Consider the following 14,764-nt stretch of genomic DNA (forward strand, 5'->3'; position numbering starts at 1 on the left):
CTCGACACCTTGACAAATGTAATTCCATGTAGAAACATGCGTTTAAATAAAATATTTTACCAAAAAAGTTACCCACGCTTTAACTTGACAGACTGTAGATATACAGTTTATAAGCTTGTTAATGCTAATAATACACTCTCATATAACAAAAATTCAAAAGCTGAGAAAATAATTGCAAATTATTTGCCGAAGGTATTAAATTGATAAGTAAATGTCACTTATTTTATGCAGGGAAGTAAACCGCCGTCTCATTTGGTTTAATGGAAGGTTGAATTTCTTCAAGCATTAAACAAAAAAGTTTTACATACTATTTAAAAGTCTAAACCTTACAGCTAAGATACGACGTCAATGCTAAATTGCACGTTCAAAAATGGAGAATTCGCTTAGGTCCAAGTAGAGTCACAAATTAAAATAATGCTTACATCGCAGACCCTACAAAACGATATTTCATTATGTACATACCAAGTGTCATAAATGGCATTGTGAAATCCACAGCGTTTTTTCGTTCAAATGTAATTGTCAGGTCACAAATTGCCAAATCAGCTTTCTGAAAGATAATAATATTAATATTATTGGATAATAATAGCAACGATAATAATAGTCATAACAATAAGCCTTAATGCCCAACATGGAAAGTTAGACATACTGCTCTTATCAGGACCCTTGATTGCATTACAAAAATGCGTTCGCGACTGGCAATATAAATCAGGACAGTCCATTACAAACTGTTTAAAAATAAACGTCCACCTCTTAACAAAAATGCCTTTGTCATATTGGGATGTAATCATCTTAGGCCGGAGACATTAATTTAATAATAATAATAAAGAGCCTCTGCGGCTCAGTTAGTTAGACACTCAGGCTTCACCTGAGAGGTCCGGGGTTCGATCCCTGAGCCGGTACCTCTGGAAAATTTTTAATGTACCTTTACCGAGGTTCCGGGTGTTCGGAACCCACCTTAAGCTGTAGGTCCCCCCATCGTGTATTTGACTGCTACCCAGTCCGTCAATGATGAGGTAAAAATCAGGCTTTGTCCAATATGTCTAGACAGATGGCTCTCATCAGATCCCTTGATTGCATTATAAAAATGCGTCCGTGACTGACGATATATACCGTGACAGCCCCGTGCAAAATGACCAAATAAAAAAACCCAACTCTAAACAAAAAAATGCCTTCGACATGTTGGGCAGTATAAGCCTGTAATAACATTTCAACACAGAAATGTTTTTTATAATAATAATACCACGCTAAAAACACCAGTTCACGCCTGATCCCTGAAGTTAAGCAGCGTTGGGCGCAGTTAGTACTTGGATAGGTAAACGCTTGGGAATACCGCGTGCTGTTTACACTACCGAAGGTGTTCCGCCTTGATGTCGCGGTAGGGCTTGAGCTCTCCTCTCATGACTTTGACGGAAATTTTGGCGGTAGCATTGCTACTGCCAGGGTTTCCCAAGCCAAATAGGCTGATAACGAAGAGGAGAGGGACTAAGTAGAACACGAAAATGAATCAATGAAAAATGGAGAATATAGTAAAGATTTTAAAACGCTTGTAGCATCCCGAGGATCGTTGGGGCGCCCCTGGAGCTACAGCTGGGGGCCACATCATGCGGGATGGTGGCGATGGTGAGCTGCTAGATGGTCAGGCAGACCTCACTAATCAAACAGCTGGCCAGCAAGAACATCTGCGACAAACGGTAAGCAGTGGAACATCAACTGTGCCTGCTGAGGATGCTTTGGCTAGCGCTAGCTATTTGCAGCCAACCACCTCGACAGAAATACCATGGAAGAGCATCAATTAGGATACCACAGTGAAAGAGGAATTGGTAGGTCTCTATTAAGTAAGTGCGAAGTTTGAAACAAAAATGGAGAAAGGATACAATTTAAGAACAAAATTTGCTGCAAAGTATCCTAATATACAAGAAGTCGCACTAAGAGATGCAATCGCTGAGGGGAAGGAAATCAGGACTAATCTACATGTTACAGAAGACCGAGCAATGGAGATTAAACAACAGGTTGATTTGGCGTGGAAAAACAACAGCAATGAACATCAGTTAGAAAAAGCCGCGTCAAATGGTCAAGCAGGAGCAATTCATGTTCTTCCTCAACCTATTGATGATCCAACACCACTACAACCTCTAGAGGTGGATGACCTTATACAACCAGAGGCAGAAGCAGAGGTTCAGCAACCAAAAATGCGACGAAAATGTACATACCATATGAACAGAGATGTTGTGCGCCTTTATTTTTTGGCAGAGAAATGTGGGCAAAGTGTGAGGAAAGAACATCATAACTCTTCTTACTTAAATACCCAAAACTAGCCACAAAAATAAATGAGCAGAATCTGGCAGATCAAAAACGCTCAATATCTGTAAACAGACTCCTTTCGGCTATTGAAATAGCTGCTATCAAAATGGAAGTGGAACGGCAGCTTCCTATTGATGAGCTCGCCTTATAAGATGTAGATAACGAAGACTTGATTGATGCTGAAGGCATAGGTGTCAGGGATATTGAACATCATGCATTCTCTGCCAAAAATGAACATCGCAAATGATCTGTGTGCACTAATAACACATCTCGACAGCAAGGTTTTACCTACGTATTTGAACGTAGAACAAACTGCCTTAGAGGTGCACACACTTGTATACTGTGCAGCTGTGGCAACCGTTATAACGTTAGGCCAGAAAACTAGGCCTGCAAATGCAGTTTTTGTCCCAGCAAGAAATCGAGATCCACCATGGAAGATCAGGTTGGATATGGATTTCAGGAAAGTAAGGTGCAAACTGGGTCGATTAACTCAATATAAAAAAGAAAATCGAACCACAAAGCTGATGAACCATTTTACTAAAATCATCCAGCAATATTGAATAAAATGTAAGACTCTCAATGACAGAGACTTGATGTTCTTACTGCCATACTGCGTCGGTACAGGAAAAGTAATGCACGAAGGCATCAAAATCAAAACTTTCAGACATATGAAAGAAGGTTCTATCGTGAACTGAAAGTAAAGCCAAATAATTACCAAGGCATCTTAGTCCCTCAATTGGAAGATATGACTAACTACCGGTTGGATGTTTGGGGAAATAAGAACAGATACAATTTGGATACTGCGCGGTTCAAAATGGAGGAAGCAAGGGCAATCAATAGCCCTGAAATGCATCTGACAAACATCACAGCTTTGGGTGTTTCAGCGGCCTTGAAAAGGGCAAGAAATTAGAAAAATCCAGGTCCGGACATTTTTACAGAAGAACAAAAAGGATGTTGTAAAAACTCGCGAGGCTGTAAAGATCTAGTCACTATAGACGCTGTTTCCACGAGTCAAGCTCGTAAGCATCAAAGCAACTTACACATGGCATACATTGAATACAAGCAAGCGTTTCCTTCCATGCATCATGACTATTGGCTTGAAGTCTTAAAACTTTACAAAATCTGTCCACGCATTATTGACTTTCTAAGCCATGCGATGAGGTTCTGGGATGCAAGAATCAAGTATTTTGATCATGGACAACCAAGGATAACTAGAGCAATAAGCTGTATCACGGGTATATTTCAAGGAGACTACTTCAGAGCACTATGGTTCTGTTTAGTGTTGAATCCATTGAGCAAAACACTAAATAGCATATCTCATGGGCTCCGAATTTATGATAATGAGGATAGTCATCAAGTGACCCATCTTCTTTACATAGATGACCTGAAGCTGCACGCTAGTTCAGGTCAGAAATTGCAGCAAGTGATCGATGTCACAAAGCCGTTTTCCAATGATATCCACATGGAGTTCGGGCTAGATAAATGCAGAACAGTGCATTCAATCAGAGGGGAATTAGGGATCGCAGAGTTAGAGTACGAGTTCAAAAATGACATCGAGGCAATGGCTGCAGGCGAATAATATAAATATCTGGGTATCCTTGAATCTAAGGGTATTCAACATACGACAGTTTAGACAAGCATAACGACTGCCTTCACTACGAGACTCAGATTAATTATAAAGAGTTTTCTCAACTCGGCAAACAAAATCAGAGCGATCAACACATATGCCATCCCTGTCCTCACGTACTCCTTCGAGCTCATAAGATGGTCTACAGCCGACCTTGAAAAGTTAAACAGAATTGTTCGCGTAGAAATGACGAAGCACCGAATGCACCACAGAAATTTAGCGATTCCTTCATAGAGGAATTAGAAATATAGTGGAGGCAGAAAGCCATTCATGGCGAGCACCCCAACACGTTAGATCAAAATGAAGTGGATAGTGAGTCATCTAATATTTGGCTAAGAAAGGGTGTTCTGTATCCAGAGACGGAAGGATCCGTCATTTCAATACAGGACAAGGTTGTCAGCACCAGGAATTATCGCAAACACGTGTTACATCAATACGTGGTTGACCGGTGCCGATTATGTGGAGATACCAACGAATCCATCGAGCACATTATTGATGGCTGTCGCGTAATGGCTCAGAGAGAATAAACGCACAGACATAATAATGTAGCGGGCATTATACATCAACAACTTGCCCGAAACCTAGGACTTTTAAAAGAATGGATGCCCTTTTATAGATACATTCCAATGCCTGTTTTAGAAAGCGAAGATTACATCTTATATTGGGATGTTACTGTCCAAATGGACCATTACATCCGGGCTACAGGCAATGTGCACGCAAGATGCACTGAACACCTTGAACATTCAGGAGTCAGCAGGGTATTGGCAGTAGCACAGAAGACTGTTTTATTAAACTCCTGTCGCATTGTTAGAAAATTTCTTGATCATCAGGAAGCAAGCGACTAAAAACCCGTGGAGTGGCAGATGGTTGCTCTAAGAAAGCATCCAGCGGTGACTGTTGTCACCTCCAACGCTCGTGGCCGTTTGTAATTCTATACCTAAAACATCATCGCAGGAGGTTTCAACCATCGTATTAAATTATTTGAATTAACTTATAACATTCTAATCTCATCAGTCGCTTGACTTAGTACGTGGCTATGATGTATAACTGGGTTAACCAGAGTAAGTGTTTAATAAAAACAGTGGAATAATAATAATAATAATAATAAGACTTTATACATGAAACGTGTGGACTTAGCTACAACCCAGTCCGTAGATAGAGGGGTAAAAAATCAGCTCGTCTCAATATGTCAAATTATGTATACTGCTTTATCAAAGTACATCACTGCATTACATAAATACGCCTATCGCTGATAATATATGCTGGGATAGCCCAATGCAGACCTATAACAAAATCCAAGTCTAACAAAAATGCCTTCGACATATTATGCTGTAACCATTTCAAGCCTGAGAGAAAAATGAGCTTCCTTATTTTTAAGCCTAAGAAGCATAATAATGAGCTTATTGTAAGAAGCTTAATATATCTCATATGATAAGTATAGTCTTATTACGTTGTTGGGGACGCAGATACGTGTTTAATATCCGAGGGATTTCTGCATTGCAAATTATACAATTGACTGCATATTTCAAAAGCAAGAAGAACAATTGTGAAGTCCCCACTCAGGCTGGCTCCACAATGTGTCCTGAGAATTGTACGACCGTCGACATACGATGACATCGATGTGTACATGTGAGTTGTTGTCCATTGCTACCAACTGTAGCATGTGTTTCATTAGTTCACATTCCAGTGTTCCAGTAAACATTGAACTGCACAGTGGGCCAGGCGACCCGGTTCTGTGGCTAAAAGTCGGAAAACACATTAAAATGTACAACAATGAATTTCAAAGTCACTCATATATGGATTTCGAGGGTGCTGATTCCGAATCTGGTATCAGAATTTCAAAAAACAAAATGGCGGATCCAATATGGCGGACGAGTGTTTAAAAAAATTATTAGATCTGCTTGAAACGTGGTATCTATGGGTTTTTGAGGGCGCTGACATTGAATCTGAAGTCAGAAATTAAAATAACAAAATGGCGGATCCAATATGGTGGACGAGTATTTCAAAAAATTATTTTATGTATTTAAAACGTGGTACCTATAGGTTTTTAAGAGCACTGATTACGAATCTGGAGGCAAAACTTTTAAAATAAAAAAATATGTAGCAGATTCATTATCGAGGAAGAAAATATTGAATAGTATTCAAAAAATGATTTACGTAAAACGAAATACTTAGTTATTATACGTAATATACCGCAAGGGTTTTTATATTTTTATTTGCTTTTAATTTAATTTAATTACGTTTTTGCTTTTTTATTTTTATTTGTAATTATCAGAACCGTAGTGCTTGGGGTGCTTTCTGTGTAAGTTTCCCAAACTTCTCACGTTAAATTTCTTCTTCATCATACGATAATTATGTATCGCCTAAAGTATCAAATGTTTGATGGATACCTGGCAAATCATTGTGTTCCTTCTAACTTTCTACGTCGGAATGACACAATTCGTCCTCTCGCGAAATCTTTAGTGAATCTCTTACCTCCGGTGTAAGATTCAACATGTGATTGGATCCGAGCTATCCATAGCTCTGCAAAACATAGCTTTTATGTTTGCTTTGCGCCTGAAAGTTCTGCTGTGAGAAAATCTGTCATTTTTATTTCTAGAATCAGAAGCTTCCTCAGCGAGCATACCCACTGGAAGAACACTTGTTCTTATGATATCAGCACCATGCATAAGAATTTTATGCAGTGTCGATGGCATAGGAAACCAGGTGTAGTTCTGAATGTAAAGTTCAGCATTCGCAATGCAAAAGGTTTCGAATTTCATTAAGTCAATTGTGAGATGACAAGAAAGGGCGATTATAATAGTTTTGAAATTACAAAGTAACTTAGGTTCGAGTTTCAGATATCCTGCAAGAAGTTCTGGCTTATCAAAAACTATTATTCCTAACTTTTCTCAAAGAGTACCTTGTATTTGCTTTTTTCTTTCTGCAGATTCTTCTTTATGTTCAACACTTCGAATTTGCCAGACTTTGATGTTAGCCCTGTAAGAAATATGTAAACATGTTTCGAAGATTCTGATCCACGCATGAAGTTGAGAGAGCCTATACATCAGAGATTTGGGATACGGCAGAAAGATCCCCTCATCTTTGTTCTTTGTTGTTACGAGTATTGCACATTTTCGGAGTTGCATGGCACATTGGTCGGGTTTTTGTCGATTTAGTAGTAGTAACAATATACAATACCTGGACATCAATTAACGTTAGAAATAAATCAAAATGGATACGAATAAAATTATTATCATCCAATTTTACTTCAAGAAATTGCAGTTTGTCGATTTGATCTTCAACCTTCTGTTTTTGCTTTAAAACAACAACAGCTGATTCTTTAGTGTATTCAATAGTAAGAGGACGACAAGATCTTGGTGATTGCGATGCTTTGTTATTCCATGGTATTATACTATTTGCGGTTGATAATCGCAATAGAATAACTGTGGCAACAAATAAATTTTGATCACTCTGCGGAATGTTTTCTATAGTAAGAACACTAATATCTAGTTTAATACATACACATGCGTTTAATACTAATGTGTAGTTTTTCTTAAAACACGAATAACCAGAACTTCCGTCGAAACTCCAAGAGCACATCATTATTATTTGTATTTACGTAAAGCATTTGCTTTTCATATACTGAATAATCACTTCTGCTGGCAAATTTGTAATTCGTTTTGTAGTATGATTCAATAAAGCTTAAAGGGTTGTCTCTGATTTTTTTCGGAAATAGAAACGTATATTTTGATACACTTCTTTAGAAAGTGAATTTTCAAACAAAAACGCTAAAGCTTTTTGTGTAGTTTTCTTACTTAGTGAAATAGATGGTTCACTTAATAATTTCCTAATTTTGCTTATAGTTTCTGAATTTTTTAAAGTATTATCGCAAATATAATGCAAATCTCTATTTACAGATTGCTTCGCTGCGTAACGACAAGCCATAATTAACCTTAGGGCATCATGTTTCAGCTCAGCGCTGATTTTAGAAACTTCTCGACGTTTTGAAAGATCAGATTTTTCAGCAAAATTAGGCGATGGGCAGCCGAAGTGTGAAGAGGAAGCAGAATCTTGTATTGCTATAAAAGAGACAGAAAAATTTGTACTCAACCATTCAGAATTATTAAATTCCAATCTCGCTGAAAATCTTTGCGCAGCTTGAAATTATGTATCACGTTTAGATTTAAAAACTCGTATTTTCTTCATATATAAAATATAATCAAATCCAGGAGAGACAAAAAGGCAACGAAAAGAAAAAGTCAAAACTTGTAACTTTGGATAAGCTTTCGAAGGAAATTGAACACTGAAAAACAAGTGAAAAGCACACTGAAACATTAGACGTGTGCGTGCGTGCGTGCGTATGTGGCGGCTCGCTGCAGACAGGTCAATTCTTGACGCTAGGGCGCTGACTCTATTGCTTGCGATTATTAAGATGTTTATGAAGAGGAGCAAAATGGAGCATCTCTACCGTCAAGTATACATCATAGTGAACATATTGGTGTTTGAAAATTTTTGATATCTTGCGGAACCTCGGGGAATAATTGAATGAAAGAAGGTATTTTACAAAAGTACTAATTATTTTCTAATATCAATGTGGTAGAAAGTTCATTAAATTTTTTTTTAAATTACTTAATATTTTTTTTAACTTCTATCTGTCTAAGGGTGATAAAGAAAAAAGAACCATTAAATAAAAATAACGGATACATAACTGTATTAAATGTTTGAACGAAAAACACATGAAGAATTTTTTCAACATTTTTAACTTTAAACGTTTGTCAACGGAGCAGTATTTGATTAATTACACTATTATTTATGTGTAAGATACTCCAATCATCACTGATTACAATGACTTTTTCTGAAACTGTTCCGCGCGCATTTTTGTCAGTTTCTATCAGGTTTTATCAGAAAAATTAATTATGTAATATTCTTATGTAAATGTTGTTTAATAGAACTTGACATGTAATTATTATGTAATTGTACATAAACTTTTTAAGTTAAAATATATCGAAGGATAAGAAAGTAAAAAATTAATCATTTTGTTAAATCTCACAGATACTCACAAATTCAATAAGAAATCTGGAAACTTCTCAAGCCGAAAAGTGATTTGATGTTTTTTGAATAATGAATTAGCGGAACTCCTCAAGACTACTCAAATAGCGATACTCAAGCATACTGAATTCATGCTCTGGTGACAAGAGGATAGTTTTCATGGTATAGGGCATACATGGTAGTTTTAGCATCAAAGGCTGATGATCTCATAGTTTTAAGAACTCAAATTTTTGTTTTGTTTATACTTTAAATGTTTACGAACAGTCGGCCGATCGATCGAAGCAGAGCAGAAGAAGGACTGGAGAAAAAGAGTACTTAAAATGTTAAAAAAATTATAGCCTGATTTAACATTTCCGCCCGCCTTCGTTAAAATTATTTAACGAACAGTCTATAGTCTATAAAATATTTATATCAATAGGTAAACGATTTATTTTAGTGATGGGTCGCTTAAAAGTTGAGCTTTGAGTCTTGACGGTAACCACTCGTGTGTATCCATCCTTGCCTGGACGAACTTCGAGAACTCGTCCTAATGGTCATTTCGAAGGGGAATATCTCTCGTCAATGATGAGAACCAAAGAATCCTTCTCCAAAGATATAGTAAGCTGGTTCCAATTATAAATAGTTTGGTAGCGTTGGAGACACTCCTTGGACCACCTTGTCCAAAAGCTCTCCAGCATCTGTCGTAAAAGCTGCCATCGTTGGAGACGTGATACCTTGATGTCAGCCAAGGAAGGTTCAGGAACGATAGCTAGCGAACTTCCAATCAGAAAGTTACCTCGTGTCAAAACTGCGAGATCATCCGCGTCCTCAGTAAGTGGACAGTGTGGCTTAGAATTGAGAACAGCTTTAATCTGTTCTAGTGAGGTACTCATTTCTTCATAAGTAAGAAGATGATCTCCTATAACACGTTGAAGGTGATACTTGACCGATTTTAATTCTGCTTCCCATTTTCCTACGAAATGAGGGGCTGCTGGTGGATTGAAAAACCATTGAGTTTCGCCATTGGTCAGAAGAGATGCGAGTTTCCCAAGCTCTTTTGAGGATGATGAGAATGAAGCTCGGAGTTCCGCATTTTCTCGCTTAAGGTTGGTCCCGCAGTCACTGCGTAAGATAGCACAGATACCTCGTCTAGCTGTGAACATCTTATAAGCTGCGATAAAGGCATCTGCAGTGTAATCAGTGATCAATTCTAGGTGGATAGCCGAAGTAGACTTGCAGACGAATAAAGCAATATATGCTTTGTAAGTAGGAGCCGTCCGCCCTTTCCAAGTTTTGAGATTCATAGGACCCGCGTAGTCAATACCAGAATGGAGGAATGGACGGAAAGGTGTCACTCGATGTGCAAGCAGTTGTCCCATTAGCTGCTGGGCTCATTTTCGGCGAAATCTTGCGCTTCTAACGCATTTCCAAATATAGGATCTAACTGGAGCCCGTCCGCCAAAGAATCCAGAATTCTTTTTTGATAAATGTCAGGGTATCCTGAGTTCCTTCGTGGTCAGTACGCACATGAGCATCCCAGATGACCAACTGTGTAAATGGAGAATTTCTTGGTAAGATGAGTGAATGCTTAGTATTCCACGGAAATGATTATGCTTAAAGTCTTCCTCCTAGTCGTAGAAGTCCTTGAGTGCCGATAAAAGGAGTGAGACGAGCCAGATAATGAGCATTTGGCAGTGAATCACCCTTTGCTAACAACTTGTATTCTCTGCCGAACCAATTCAGTTGAGTCACGTGGATCCAGTAATGTTTTACTTCTTCTAATTCCTGAGTTGTGAGTGGAGCCTTCGAAAGTGGTTGCACTTTCTTCTTGAGGCGGGGAATAAACTTCTTGCAAAGAGCCGTAAGACGCAGAAGTCGAGTCAAACTTGAATACTTATCAAGAAGATTCCAATAGGTTCTGGTAGTACTTGCAGTCACAGAAATGGATTGGACAGGACGTTCCTTGAGATTGGCATTAACAGATGGCTTGGCCATAATAATCAGCTCCAATAATGACGTCCACGTGACCCGGTGATTGGAAACCAGAGTCTGCAGATTGAGGCCCTTCCAAATACGGCCAATTCACGTTGCTGGTATCGATAACTGAAAACCTTTCTGTATGTTTTCGAAGAATATGAGCAAGGATAATGCATTCACATTAGGACTTAAAATTGAAATATTCTGGACATTAGACAGCATAGTGATCCGAAGAGAAAATTCCGCATTTGCTGGAAGTACTTGTAGCTTGATTTCCAGAAACTAAATGAGCCTTAACTGATTGCTGATTAGATTGAAATTCCGGTCTTTGTGATTTGTCCACTTTTTGAAGTGTCAGCAATCTTTTCATCAGAAACTCGCTAAGCTGCTTCCATATTGGAGGTTCCTTAGAAGATCCTAAATGATGTAACCAAGCCCTGACTGATTCAGAATCCAATCGTTGGACAGCTATGAAAACTAGAACATCATCCCATGCGTGGACTAGTCGGCCTAAGGTTTCCAAAGTACGATAGATTTGAGTTCTGGTTATGTATAGGCTCTCCAGCTCAGTTGTTGCTTCTTTTATCATTCTTTTAATAGTCAATAAAGAATGCAAGGCTGTGTTTTTTAATATACGTTAATTTTCGTAAAAGGAGACAAGAGAATCCCAGGCCTTTTGAAAATTTTCCGTAGCTAATGCAGAGTTCTTCAAAAGATGAGCTGCAGTGCCCTTGAGACTTTGCTTTAAATAATGTAATTTCCAAACAGGTGATAAGTTAGTGTTCGAAATCACCATTGAATCGAAAATATTCTTGAATGGAAGCCATTCGGACTGTGATCCATCAAAAGTTGGTAGATTTAGCTGGGGAAGACGCGGGCCGTACCCCAACATTGCTGTGAATCTCGGATTCGATCCCATAGAGAGCTCATTTTTTCGAGTGTTTCAAGATAACCTTTTTGCGCTGTTTTAAACATTTTTTCCTTGAAGTGCGGATTTTTAAACAAACTCTGCTTCTCCTGTGAATCCACCTTTTTCATAGCAATATTGATAGCGTCATGATTTATTGAGAACTTTAACGAAGCTTCTTTGAGATCATCCCTGCGAGTCTCGACTCGGTGTAAAGTCATGTTCGAAGACCCGATACTCATTAAATTCACCACTGCAATCGTGATAAAATGCATGTGAGGCGTTTGCTCATCGATATGATTTTCGATGTGGCTCACTTTCATTTTGAATTCGATCAGCAGATCCGGCTCGAAGGAACAAAAAATGTTAAGTCTCACTTCAGAATAAAGATCAACAACAACAAAATTGAACTGGTACTTGTGAACGAAATCACTAACACTCTTCACATATTAATTCGTTTTTAATTTCGACACAGTTATCCAAAAACACACATGAGAGACTTGACGAAACGGATAAAAAAATACACAATCAATGTAATTGTTGTTTTCCAATTAAATACAGTTGCTCACAAATTCAATAAGAAATCTGGAAACTTCTCAAGCCCAAAAGTGATTTGATGTTTTTTGAATAATGAATTAGTGGAATTCCTCAATACTACTCAAATCCACAAGGTTGCGTTGTAGGTTTAGCGGTTTATCTTAAGCCTAACCAGGGAGATTTTCCCAAGCCTTTTGGATGTGGGTGAACTTAGTCCAGAAATACCATAAGTTAGGAGCGTATGAGTCTAGACCAACAATTTTACTATGAAAAAAAGATATTTACTAGACAACTTGTAGGAAAGCATTGAGAAGTAACCAGAACTGAAGAAGCTTTTTCTAAAAATTGCACGTGGTTTTCGTTGCTCGTAAGAAAACTCAGAATCATTCGAAGTGATCGAGTCAAGCACCGAAAACATACTGAACTCATACTCTGGTGACAAGTGGATAGTTTTCATGGTATAGGGCATACATGGTGCTTTTAGCTTCAAAGGCTGATGATCGCATAGTTTTAAGACCTTAAATCTCAGTTTTGTTTATACTTCAAGTGTTTACGAACAGTCGGTAGATCGATTGAAACAGAGTAGAAGAAGGAATGGAGACAAAGAGTACTTAAAATATTAATTTATTATAAAAGTACTTAAAATAATTGTTTTGTTTGTTCAAATTATTGACTTTTTAAAATGATAATTTGCAATAACAAAATAATATATTATTAATATTGATAATAATTATTATTAATAATTAAGAATTTCTGATAACATCTGATGACAGTAAATGGGACATTTCTGATAAGATCCGATAGAACACTAGTATTGGGACAAATTTTGCAATTCTTAGGATACATTGTGGAGCCAGCCTCAGCATACGCCTGCATTTTTTATCGCAGCTAACTTTATCTAACACGATTATATTTTCCTCGCTTTCTGGGCGTGGTTTGGAGTAGCAAAGTAGGTAATTGTTTTTGATAGAGTACTTTACCAGTCTAGGCTCTTTACGATATACTTTGATCCATGCGCACTGTTTTGCGTGCTACTTGTCCCTTTAAACTAACCTTAAGCCTGAGACTTACAATATCATGAGAAAACACAGAAAACATACACTTATTTCATAAAATATCATATATGCCAAAGAAGCAAAATCTTTGTACGGTCTCGAGCTTTCGCTAACTCATTTTCGTCCGTAAAAAGATTACAGTGTAAAAAATATGTGGTTAAATTTTCAAATACATGCGGTTGAAGTTTTCTATAATTACGGTTGTTGAAATTTTAACTACTTGTGAATGGAAAATCAGTTACACGTGTAATTTAAATTTAAAGCATGCAGTTGAAAATTGAACTACATTTAATTGAAATTTCAATAAAGCGAAAAAAAATTTATTCAGTACAGTTAATGAATTTTAAATGAAATGAATCCAGTAAAGATTCCTTAAAAATATTGAGCTTTGAAATTCACTAACTGTAACAAAAGAATTCTGATAAGGAATCATGAGTTATTTCGTACGTTTGTGTCGTGAGATACATGAGATTAAAAAAGTGCATATCATATTTGGGAAAATAAGCAGCTTTAGAGAGGACCGACTTTTCGGTACTCGTTTTTGTAATTTTAATCTAAGAAAGCATACAGCAGTAAGTACCGATAGTATGAATGAAATTTTCTCATTGTGATAATATTATTAAAACATACTTGTTCTTTTCCTCAAATCTGCTTCTTTTCTCAAATATTTTATGTATGTCATTTGTCAATTTTATTCCTGTTGAGTGGAATACGCGGAGCAAAGAATTACTTATATCAACCTCTGCCAAGTATAATCGCGAAAATTTTATATTGAAATCAATTTTTTCAAACTTGTATTGGATATCTTAGTCAATTATGAACTGATCATAAGTTGTTTCTGATATCTAAGAAAAAAGTGACAAGTTATCATTTTAATCATGTTTAGACTTAACATTGAATTATTTGAATAAAACGTCGTTTATGGAAGTATTATCACTCGCTGACATTAAATATGGTCACGCTCATACCCGTTAAATTCATTTTGAGGTCAAATGTTGAAAAATACTTTTATTCTTTTGACAGCAATACGCTAACTCGGCAAACCCAACTCCCTCGTTCACATTCAGTCCAATTTCCAGTATTGTAAAGACCCACCCGTTTAAGTTCAGCTATACCCCAAGTCAGCACAATCTACCATTCAATTACAGTGTGTCACATATTTATAGGGCCACCCCATTTTTTAAGGATAATTTTTTTTCTATTTAAACAAAATGCACCAAATATTTTGAGTGGATAAATGAGTCGAAAAACGATTTTTCCTAAAATATAGAGCTCGCAATTCGATTCGTTCATTTATTTGGACATTTTTTCGAAAAAATAGGTGTCCCAAATTAATAGGGCCACTAAAAA

The 14,764-nt window shown here is 37.2% G+C and overlaps 1 protein-coding gene across 1 annotated transcript in view; it reads right to left on the reverse strand.

Moving 5' to 3' along the window:
• The window catches only part of LOC117180237 (glutamate receptor ionotropic, kainate 1-like), a 709,739-nt gene that overhangs the window by 166,497 nt on the left and 528,478 nt on the right, over positions 1-14,764 (reverse strand). Inside the window, exon 9 of the mRNA XM_033372626.1 lies at positions 463-547. Within this exon, the coding sequence (XP_033228517.1) occupies positions 463-547 (85 nt within the window). The remainder of the gene's footprint in view (positions 1-462; positions 548-14,764) is intronic.

The sequence above is a fragment of the Belonocnema kinseyi genome, chromosome 9, assembly GCF_010883055.1.
Source record: "Belonocnema kinseyi isolate 2016_QV_RU_SX_M_011 chromosome 9, B_treatae_v1, whole genome shotgun sequence".
Classification (NCBI taxonomy): Eukaryota; Metazoa; Arthropoda; class Insecta; order Hymenoptera; family Cynipidae; genus Belonocnema; species Belonocnema kinseyi.